We start from the raw sequence: 10917 nt of genomic DNA, 5'->3' as shown, positions 1-10917 counted from the left end.
GTAAATATGTCTGGCCTGATTACCTGGAAGTTGAGCACAAATTTCGGACCAGAAAAATTACACCTATGACTAGCCCAGTACAATGATCTATTTGAGCTGTAGGGCATTTTTCTTATTATTCAGTATCTTTTGAACTCTACAACGTTTTATAAAATGAATATGCTTGGGATGTAATTAAAGAGTGTTATTCTTATTATTCAGTCCCTTTTGAACTCTACAGCGTTTTATAAAACGAATATGCTTGGGTTGTAATTAAAATCACACTCAGTAATATTTCTGTTAGTCATCTTGGACTTACAGTGACACCTCATGGATGCAGCATTATTCAAAATCAGTAGAATCTGTAGTTACAGATCAGCATTAGAAATTAACTATTCCATCAGTTTTGATTAATTTAATCCAAGGGTGAAAATGTCCAACAAGTTGAATACTGAGATTAAGCAAGTAGTATTTCACTGGTCATGTGATCTCAACATGGCAGCCCCCATGAAGAGACATTTTCCATGTAGAATAAAACAGCTTTTATAAGATTACTGAAATGACTAGAGTCCTCATCTCATGTGAGTTGTCACGATTTCATACATATGTTTAAAAATGACAAATCATTGCTTTAGGAGTACAACTTTTTTAATGAGGAAAAAAAATCACTGAGTGCTCCTTTAAAGTATTTCAATTTTTAATGGCACAACAGACTTTCAGAAATATGCTCTGGTCAAGCTCAGGCCCTTTACAATGGCAAGAATATTAAGTCGTTAATATGACTAATGCATAATGCTTTATATCTTTATACTTTATAGGGATTTGCATTCACAAAGAGCAATATTCTAAATGATGGGAACCCAAATTGACAGGATGAAATCTAAGAGGATGCATATGAACACCTCAGGTTAGCCATTCCCCATTGTGGGATTCAGAGATTGAGTTAATCTACACAAGGGTGTTAACTTCAAGTCAATTTAGATTTTGAAATGTTGATATTATCATACATATTTCTCTAAAATTATCTAACTGAATGGACTGTTTAAGAGTGAGACCAATTAATAAAATTCACTGACGATAGTGCTGTTGTTTCCCTCCAAAATTATGTCACTTCCTGGAGTATGATGTCCTGATGGAACTAGCTAATGGAAGGAAAGTGATTTAGAACATGGGTAAAACCTATATATTTATTGTCAGTAAAACAATATTCCAAAAAAAAACGTGTTTTGTTTGAAACATTTCAATAAGAGAAGAGAAAACATGATGAAACACATGGTGTATTTCTTAATAAATCACCCGTTTTTTTTTTTTTTTTTTGTTTTTTTGTTGTTGTTTGTTTGTTTTTTCTTCAGTTTAGAAGTTCACATGGAGTAGAAGTTCACATTAGAGTAGAGTGAAACTGACCGATATTTAATTGTAAACTCTCTGGGGGAAAACGGCCTTCAGTTTGAGTAACAGTAAACTCAAAACTTGCACAGGGATCATTTTTCCCATGTTCTATGTATATACTGGACCTTGAGCCCCATCTTGTGGCTTTTTTAACTATCACAGTTTGCTTTACTGATTCATTAAAATATATTTCTTTATTTGATTGATTTACTATTAAGCTTTACTTATGAAATATTGTGGCATTAAATTGTACGTCTAGCCAGTTAATCTAATATTGAACAATTTCTTTTAAAGTGAGGGACCACGACAATCTTGCACCTAGCGTCCTATTGTGGCTCGGAATGGAAACGCCAGTACCGTTTCGACGCATGTTGCTGACGCAGTTTATATGCGCCGCTGTTTACGTGAGTTGGAATTCATTGAAATTCGTAATATTTTGTCATGCAATCTGTTTATTGTATCATGCCACGTTGAATGTGTACGTAAATTAGACAGATGGATATTATTTGAGCTCCCATTCTGCATTCAAGTCCGAATCCGAGGTATGCCTGGCAGAAATTATAAACAGCTGGGTTAGTGTGCCAATTGAAGTCATTCAACACTTAATTTTACAGGCTGCTGCTTATAATGCGGATAAATGAAGATACATTACTGGAGGGGCAGAAGGTTGTACTGGTGCCGTACAACGCAGATCATGTTCCCAGGTATTTATAAGTGGATCCAGCGTGTCATTTTTTGTCTTGCTATTCTAAAATGAATGGCATATTTTGCCCAATGTATTAAGACATTGTCTTTCATTTCGAGTCACACAATTTTAAAGTTTAATGCACTCAAGTAAAAAAGGATGGTATCAGACGAAATTAAAATGATTATATTTGGGCAACTGTTTGAAGTAGAAACATAAATATATCACTCAAAATTATGGAGCAGGTCACATATGTAATGGCCACATGAAATTGTACTGCATAACCCAGATGCCAAACATTTCTGACTGTAATGTACTGCTGTTTGTAGTTGAATTGTCCTTTAAACTATTTTCAGATATCATGAATGGATGTCCTCACCCGAATTGCAAAAGCTAACTTCATCAGAGCCCCTAACACTGGAGCAAGAATATGACATGCAGAGGAGCTGGAGAGAAGATGATGACAGTGAGCTTCCACTTTACACATGCACATCTTTCCTGTTAGTGTCCTGTTTGCATTCCTTCATGGTCTCCAATTTCCCTGATCTGTTTCTGTGTTCATCATCTGTGACTGCTCTCCCATAGAGTGTACCTTCATCATCTTGGATAAGCAGAAATGGGCAGATCCGACTATACCAGAGGAACAATGCATGGTGGGAGATGTCAACATTTTCTTAACAGATCCCAGCGACCCCTCCCTGGCTGAACTGGAGATCATGATCGCAGGTGATGGGTGTTTCAGTGCTTTTGAATTCATACAAATCTTCTGGAGTCTGTCAGTAACATTAAGTCATAATTTCCTTTAGTGCCCTGCTACAGAGGAAAAGGACTTGGCAAAGAAGTAACACGCATGATGATGTGCTATGGTAAGATGAAGCTGATGGTATGATTAATTTGGATCCATTATTCTAGTAAGTATTCTATTTGTGAACTGTATTTTGTGATTTCACTCAACAGGCATTAGCAAACTTGGAATTCGAAAGTTTGAAGTCAAGATTGGTTTGGATAACAAAATCAGCATAGCTATGTTCAAGAAATTCCATTTCCGAGAGGTAAGTAGTAGTACTTAACTCAGGAGAGAATATAATTATGTAGGTCTGCAATTACAGTTAAAATTCACACAATATGAACCAAATATTATATTTATTTCTGGTTATTATTGGAATTTTGGTTGAACTATAAACTGAATCTTGGATAATATTCATTTTGTTCTCTTGTAGCCTCTATGTCTGTACCCGTTATAGTAATCAACTATCGCTGATTAATCCGTTATCTGCCTTTTCAACCACCATAGTTATCGGTATCTGCAAAATCTACTAACTGTCCTCCACTACCTCAAGTCCTGACATCTGAAATATACTGTAAAGTTTTTGTTTGTTTGTTTGATGTTTGTTTGTCTGTTTCTACAGCTTTCCATCAGTGAAGTCTTTCAGGAGGTCACTCTTGGGGTCACTGTGAATGAAGCTTTACAGAAAGTTGTGTTTGGAAACATGGATTTCATGCAGCAGAGAGAATATGGGAAGGCTCGGGACTTCAGACAGGCAACAATCCCACCGATATCTCTGTGAACATATAGCCTTAAATAAATATTTCACCCAAAAATGACAATTCTTTCATCATTTACTCACCCTTATGCCATCCCTGATGTGTAAGACTTACTTTCATCCACAGAGCATGAAGATATGTAATCATGAACATGCCTAGTGACTGCATTAAGATGTACAGTGAAATATTAGTTATTAGCATTTTGGCCTGTTCTCAACCAAAACCTATTAGATGTGGATTAAACCATTGGAGTCTTATGAATTACTTTTATGCATTTTTTTATTTTTTTTTAGAAGCCTCAAAGTTTTGGTCACCATTCACGTGCATTTGATGGACCTACAGTGCTGAGAAATTCTTCCAAAAATCTTTGTGTTCTGCAGAAGAAATAAAGTCATACACATCTGGGATGACATGAGGGTGAATAAATGATGAGAATTTTCATTTTTGGGTGAACTATTCCTTTAATGAAAAGCTCATTACAATATAATACCAATTCATTATTTGTTGTCAAAAAGCTGAAGTACTAAAAAGTAGGTGACACCTTTTAATGTTTATCACATTGTCTTGTGTGTAATAAAATATTTCTGAATTTTATGTAATTCAGAATTAAATGTGAACTAAACTTTAAAAATGTATCTTTATCCTATTGCATGTTTTTAACCTTTTAAGGCATGGAACTCTGTACTGGACTGTAAAACAACCAATCCGGCCTTATCTTTTTTCAATCTGCATACTGCATGTTGTTTTGATGAATTGACATATCAATTTGAGTTATTTTCTTTTTGTTTTTTTGCTTATCTTATTCATGTAAGTTTTTGTGAATATGCACAAAATAATAAAATAGTTTGTCTCATGCTGAACTCTTGAAAAGCACTTTTAAGTTCTGTTTCTGTTGTAGTAAATTTATGGTATCATCATCTTCCTTGAAAAATCTTTAACACTTAAAATATTAAGTGTTAACAATAATATTACCAATAGATTTTTTTTATTTCGATGACATTGTTTTAAAAAAAGCTGATTAAAAAAAAGAAAGCAGTTGTTGCACAAACTTCAGAATGAGCTTTTATCAATTTTTTTTAACACCGACAGTAAATGTGAGCTTCTGAAAAATGTTCAAATCTTTTATTATACAACATCGTGGCAAATGTTATTATTCATTAACAGTTTCTGAAAATCATGAAGTCATTTTTCAGTTCTGTTTTGGCAGTTTAAAAAACATACATGCATGACATTAATTCACAAACTGGTCCATAGTTATTACATGGATTATTATTGAAAAGACAACACAAGAGAAAACAATTCCATAGGAATTTTTGCTGACAGGTCTGTGACTTGGTCCCCATGCGTCGCCTGCCAGCTCAGATCCTGACTTGTATCAGACACGATATGCTCGGAGATCAGATACTTTCTGAATGATTTGCTGCATGACCTCCAGACCCTGAGCCCATCTCACTGTCTCCTCAAAGTGCACATTAAGTGGAACACAGAAAGCCTCCTTCCTCAGTTCAGTCAATTGACAAACTGCCAAGATGCTTGACACTCCCACAATGACCAGGAGGAGGACTTTTAGGAGGAGAGTGAAGAAAAGGGAACAGAAGGACCGCTTGGCTTTGGGCATAGACTCTGATTTTGTCTTTTTAGCTGTAAGGAAAGAAGTGTAGAACTTAAACTCAAAACATGGATCACACGTTATATTAACGTCCTGAAACACTTGGGAATGGGAATTGTAAGTTCAAGTGTAGGTATGTCTTTAAATATACATCATATGAGAAACCGGTCACTGATCAACTGTTCTCACTAAATTAATCTGAAGACATTTTAAAACAATGACACTGTAACAGTTTTGGTTTGTTTCTGGACCATCTCAAGAGTCATTAATTTGCGTATTGGACTACAAATTATAAAAATATTGTCAATTTGTTCTTTCATTGTATTATATTCACTGTACCCGTTCTTTCTCTTTTATCACATTTAAATCAGATGGAAACATGTCAAGAGTATTTTAGTACATTTTTCTATCCATATCAGTGGATACAAAAACAGTTAATAGAATCAAACTTCATGAAAATTAGAGCTGGGTATTGATACAGATTTCCTGATTCAATTTGATTCCGATTCACAAGCTCTAGATTCTATTACGATTTCGATTCATACTTCAGTTATATGTTCCTTTTGCTTACATGTGAAATAAATTATTTCCTAGCTAATGCTGTTAATTATACAGGGGACCTTCAAAAATGCAAAAGATTTTACATTTTATATTAGTTTTTCATAATTTTGGCTTTTTAAAAATGAACAAATCCCTGTAGTCAATCAATAAATATGATATTATATTGCACAACCTCTCTCTCAACGTCAGTAAGACCAAAAATCTTCTGGTGGACTTGAGAAAAGACAGAGAACACAGCCCCATCAACATCAATTGAGCACCAGAGTCAGCAGCTTCAAGTTTCTCGGTGTCCACATCACTGAGGAACTCACATGGTCCGTCCACACAGAGGCCATTGTGAAGAAGGCTCACCAGCGCCTCTTCTTACTGAGATGGCTGAGGAAGTTTGGAATGAACCACCACATCCTCACACGGTTCTACAGCAGTACTGTAGAGAGCATCCTGACTGGCTGCATCACCGCCTGGTATGGCAATAGCAACGCCCACAACTGCAAAGCCCTGCAAAGTTTGGTTAGAACAGCCAGACACATCATCGGAAGTAAGCTTCCCTCCCTCCAGGACATCTATACCAGGTGGTGTGAAAAAAGCTTGGAGGATCATCAGTCTCAAGCCACCCGAGCCATGGGCTGATCTCACTGCTACCATCAGGCAGGTGGTATCGCATCATCACATCAGGACCCGCACCAGCCGACTTCACGACAGCTTCGTCCCCCAAGCAAGCAGACTTTTGAACACTTGATCGTGTATGTTCAACATACGCCAGCACTGTACTTTATTAATCTCACATTGGAGTGTCATTATTAATTTTCTCTTAACAACACACTGGTAACTGACTACCAACCTCCAGCCTGAATGTCAATACAAAACTATACAACCTTACTGCACATTTATATATATTATTTTTATTGTATTCAGTGTATCCTATATTATGTGTATTGTATAATGTACATTGTATATTATTATTTGTATATTTAGTTGAGCAATTATGTGTATATTAGTTTTGTAAATTGTGTTGTGTGCATCTGATATTTATTGTAGACTGGTATATGTCTCATCACTGTCATGACTGCTATGTTGCTTGGTACAACACTCAAGTCTTTCACCCACTGCTGCACTTCTGTATATGGTTGAGTAACAGAGTGATTTGATTTTGAGCATATGTTAATGAGAGAGGACTCGAGTGATCTCATGTGTGCCATGCGTGATTCAAATTAAATGTAAATATTTTGTTGTTTTTGATCGTCAACTGACTGTAAACAACAGAAAGGGTATTTAAAGAGACATTATTAAATGACAAATAGGTTGTGTGGATCTCATCATGGACACACACAGAACAACTTTTACTCTCAACAAGCAGTGAAAGGATCTCGCTGCAGAATACGCCACCACTAAACTACTCAATCACAGGTGAGTGAAATGTAAACATTTACCAGCCAGTTTCCAAAAATATACATTTTAGTCACATAGCACAAAATTTGGTTGCAAATGCGAGTGATTATCTCTAATTTTAGAAGAGGGCTGAGCATGGAGTAAAAGATAGTTCTTGGCATTAAAGAATTGATATTGAGATTGTTCAAATGAAGATCACGATGCATCAGGAAATCAATATTTGTACCCACCCCTAGTGAAAACCATTCAGTTCCAGTATTTTCTATAGAAATGGAACTGGCTCTGAATATGAACCAGTTCTTGATACCCAATCCAAAAAAAAACACAGGTAAAACTACTTCAACGTTTTATGAACATGAAGTAAACAGTGAGCAAAAAGTGCAAAGTACTGAAATGTTTCTTTAAGTAAGGTTTAAATATACCTTGATTTTGAGCCACTTTCTTTTTCTTCTCTTCTTTCTTTTTCTTCTGTTGTTCCTGTGCAGCGAGAGTAGCCAACTGTGCTTGATAATCTTGTCTCTTCTTCTCTTTCTCTTCCGCTTTTTTCTTCTTCTGGGCTTCCCTTTCCCTGGCATCCTTTTCTTTCTGCTTGATTTCTTTTTTCTTTTCTTGTTCTAAGTGAATAAAATTACAAGAACATATTATAGAAATCAATGGGATCACAAAATATATTCTTATTCACAGCTGTGGTTCAGACCCGTCTTACCCCTCTCTTTCAAAAGCCGAAGTTCTCGTTCGATGTCGGCTTCTTCCTGCAGAACCTTCATGTGCTGGAGAACCTGATCATAGATAAATACACATACAAAAATAACTGTTAACAGTTTGTAGCATTTATTATTATTGAAAAGCATCTACTTTGATGTAAAAAAAATAAATAAAAAATATTGTATACTGTATTGATCTCAGAGGCTTTCATTTATGGCTACAATAACCACACTTACCCTGGATGCACACTGTTTACATTGCTTCTCGTCCAAGCAATCCCCAGCAGCTTTGGCCAGGGTCGGCTCCAAGGGGTTATCCTTCAGATCCAGCCATTTCAGACTCTACAACAAACAAATTCTCTCCATTACTATCTGCTGGTTTTCTTCCATTACTTAAGTATAAATATTAAAGAAATAGTTCACTCAAAGAAAATGGAAATTCTATCATCATTTGCTCACCCTCATATGTTACAAAACTGTATGAATTCCTTTCTTTTGTGGAACACAAAAGGAGATGTTAGATAGAATGTTTTACTCAGAAATGTTATACATAGAAAGATGCAATAAAAAACAGAATTTTATTTTTTGGGTGAACTATCCCTTTAAGTGTAAGATGAGTCAAGTCAAGACATGGCATGATCAAATAATGAGGATAATGTATGTGATGCACCAGACTCCAGCCTTGCTGCCAGTGATCCTGAACCCACCTTGAGCTGTGAAAAGCCAACAGGAAGAATTTTAAGTTTGTTGTTGTATAAATCCAGGTGCTGGAGATTACGGAGTTTTCCGATTTCTTCCGGTACACAGACTAGCTGGTTCTTGCTCAGGTCAATTTTGATGAGGTGAGTCAAGTTGCAGAATTCTGGCTGGTGATATAATGACCACAGTACAAACCAATAAAGCAAACAAATCCACAAGATGTCTATTTTAGACTTCTATGCAATCACAGATAAAATGCCATTGTAATATGTCTATTTATTTGCAGTTGCTACTTACAGTCAGTATTGTGAGGTTATTACAGGACAGATCCAAAATTATTGCCTTTGGAAGTGCAGCCTGGGAGGAAAACAATGCTTTCAATTGTACATTAATAGGTAACATTAGTTCATTGGGTATTATGAACTAACATTGAACAATATTTTATTTTATTATAATATTATTAATATTTTAAGCATTTATTAATCTTGTACTATTGTTAGTTTTTGGTCATTCATAATGCATCATCTAATGTTAAGGTATAAAACCTTATTGTAAAGTGTTACTCAGTTATCAATGTTTTCACACACTTTGTTTATGCACAGGAAAAATGAATACACTGGAGCTAAAGTGGAAGATTATAGATTCAGTTAATATGGTGATAACACAGTCCCAAATGTACTACATGTTTAAATAACAAAAACAAGGTAACTAAGCAAGTAGGCCTGCCTAGTTTGGAACCTGTGATTTCGGATATGTGACAAACAGTTTTATGAATTGCTGCTTGAAGAAAATAATTTGATAATGCTTAATTGAACAAACAAATAAATAGCTACACTTACCATCTCCTTGACTGGCACTTCTGTGAGGTTACTGAGACTCAGATCAAGCTCGTTGCCGTCAAGTTTGTCTTTAAGGTTCTCAACTTTGCATTTACTCATGTTGATGTGTTGTTCCTCACTGGCTGTGTGAAAAAGACATGATAAGCGATCAAACAGAAAACAGAAGGATGCGGATCGAGCCCTTTAAAGCTGGATGAATTTGATTGGCTGCCGATGTTTTTACTGTTCATCAGCTGGATAAAAAAAAAACGCTCTGTTTCCTCTGTGTCGTTATCGTTAAAGTTGTGGTGTGGACTCTCTTACAATCATAACGTTTTTTAAAACTTTATGGTTATAGTTATCGTTCTTAATGTGAACGGGCCTCAAGACTCTATTGCACTTAAATCAATACTGTACTAAGAATAAATGCAAGTTTTGACAGCTGCAGTAGATGATAGGACAATATAAGCGAGTTTTCATTGATAAAGTTGTATTGAAACAGCAGCGTTTAAACATTATGTCCAGTTACAACAACTGAGAGGTATTACCTTGTTGCAGATGGTTAGAAACAGTCCGTTCTCACTGCAGTGATGTGTAATAGTTGAGCGCAGTGCGTTCACAGATTTCTCAACTCGAATGATGGAAATCCACGTCATTGCTCGCGCGTGCCAGGACACGCAGCAGCTGAGTGTGTCTCGCGCCTGGATGATCGCCCGCGCCATCTAGCGTCTGGAGGTGCGAACTGCCTTGAGTTAAACGGATAGTTTTCTCATAATTTGTTCACCTCGCCTCAGTAATGTCCCAGCTTTTTGGGGGCCCTAAGCTAAAATTTGTGTGGGGGTCCCCGTCAGCAAATTCGTAACACTACTTATAATGTATTTGACATTGAGGGGGCCCCCTTACAAATTGGAACGTGTTTGGTTTGCACATTCTTGGGCAAAAAAAATCCCCCTTATTTTTGTAAACTTCCCAAAAAAAAAAAATTACTACTTTGTTTTACTACACTACAGCAAATCATAGTAACCACAACATTAAACATAACAATAATAATAATAAAACTATGGCTTCTGCCAAAAAACATGGTTTCTCCTAATATTACTGTAGTAAAGTCAAGGTTATTTTTACCCGAATCAAACCTCAGCCTTCAGTATGACTAAATACTTTATTTTCATTTTTATTTATATTAAGTAGTATTAAAGGAAATATTAATAATGGAGGATGGGGAGAAAGTGGAATAAAACCAGGCCATCCACACAATTAACATGAGTGATACACTTAAAAATAAAGGTTTTTAAATTGTTCTTTTGCAGGGTGTATGGTTTCATGAAGAATCTTTAACATCTATGGAACCTTATAATCTAAGCACAATAAAGCTGAAAATATGAGACATTAGAATACAGCAAAATATTGAGATATCTCTTGATCCAATTTAAATCATTGATCATGAATTTTTTTAGATAAGAATGGGGGCAAATAGCCTTAAAAGTGATTGCTTTTACTTCGCCCCCAAGTTCACTTGTGTCGTTGTGTGGATACTCA

General features: G+C 35.8%; 2 protein-coding genes across 4 annotated transcripts; one reads left to right on the top strand and one right to left on the bottom strand.

The window, feature by feature from the left end:
* The first annotated feature begins 1720 nt into the window (after window positions 1–1720).
* Window positions 1721–4464, top strand: LOC127626969 (alpha/beta-tubulin-N-acetyltransferase 9-like). 2 transcript variants are annotated; one of them, XM_052103138.1, is made up of 7 exons: window positions 1721–1772; window positions 1983–2072; window positions 2410–2519; window positions 2639–2779; window positions 2860–2919; window positions 3011–3105; window positions 3463–4464. In XM_052103138.1, the coding sequence occupies exons 2-7, from the start codon at window positions 1996–1998 to the stop codon at window positions 3619–3621; spliced, it is 642 nt and encodes a 213-aa protein (XP_051959098.1). In that variant the 5' UTR covers window positions 1721–1772; window positions 1983–1995; the 3' UTR covers window positions 3622–4464. The 2 variants fall into 2 exon arrangements, with proteins under 2 accessions (XP_051959098.1, XP_051959097.1); XM_052103137.1 differs by having other exon boundaries at window positions 1740–1910.
* A 198-nt stretch (window positions 4465–4662) lies between these two features.
* On the bottom strand, window positions 4663–10047 carry LOC127627059 (leucine-rich repeat-containing protein 59-like). 2 transcript variants are annotated; one of them, XM_052103275.1, is made up of 8 exons: window positions 9927–10047; window positions 9400–9521; window positions 8858–8917; window positions 8569–8727; window positions 8099–8203; window positions 7864–7936; window positions 7580–7771; window positions 4663–5239 (listed from the first exon to the last, which is right to left on the bottom strand). In XM_052103275.1, exons 2-8 carry the CDS (start codon window positions 9496–9498, stop codon window positions 4974–4976), a joined length of 954 nt encoding a protein of 317 aa, XP_051959235.1. In that variant the 5' UTR covers window positions 9499–9521; window positions 9927–10047; the 3' UTR covers window positions 4663–4973. The 2 variants fall into 2 exon arrangements, with proteins under 2 accessions (XP_051959235.1, XP_051959236.1); XM_052103276.1 differs by having other exon boundaries at window positions 9400–9517; window positions 9927–9989.
* Window positions 10048–10917: the final 870 nt, after the last annotated feature.

This window comes from Xyrauchen texanus, chromosome 33, assembly GCF_025860055.1.
Source record: "Xyrauchen texanus isolate HMW12.3.18 chromosome 33, RBS_HiC_50CHRs, whole genome shotgun sequence".
NCBI classification, from domain to species: domain Eukaryota; kingdom Metazoa; phylum Chordata; class Actinopteri; order Cypriniformes; family Catostomidae; genus Xyrauchen; species Xyrauchen texanus.
This window is presented reverse-complemented; position numbering and strand designations above follow the sequence as displayed.

Excerpts from the sequence above, each read along its gene's own strand:
- LOC127627059 (XM_052103275.1), bottom strand. The coding sequence starts at position 9,498 with ATGAGTAAATGCAAAGTTGAGAACCTTAAAGACAAACTTGACGGCAAC. Across the intron at positions 8,204-8,568 it reads TTGGCTTTTCACAGCTCAAG|AGTCTGAAATGGCTGGATCT; the intron begins GTGGGTTCAGGA and ends TGTTTGTTGTAG. Across the intron at positions 7,937-8,098 it reads GTAAACAGTGTGCATCCAGG|GTTCTCCAGCACATGAAGGT; the intron begins GTAAGTGTGGTT and ends ATCTATGATCAG.
- LOC127626969 (XM_052103138.1), top strand. The coding sequence starts at position 1,996 with ATGCGGATAAATGAAGATACATTACTGGAGGGGCAGAAGGTTGTACTG. Across the intron at positions 2,920-3,010 it reads ACGCATGATGATGTGCTATG|GCATTAGCAAACTTGGAATT; the intron begins GTAAGATGAAGC and ends TTCACTCAACAG. Across the intron at positions 3,106-3,462 it reads AGAAATTCCATTTCCGAGAG|CTTTCCATCAGTGAAGTCTT; the intron begins GTAAGTAGTAGT and ends CTGTTTCTACAG.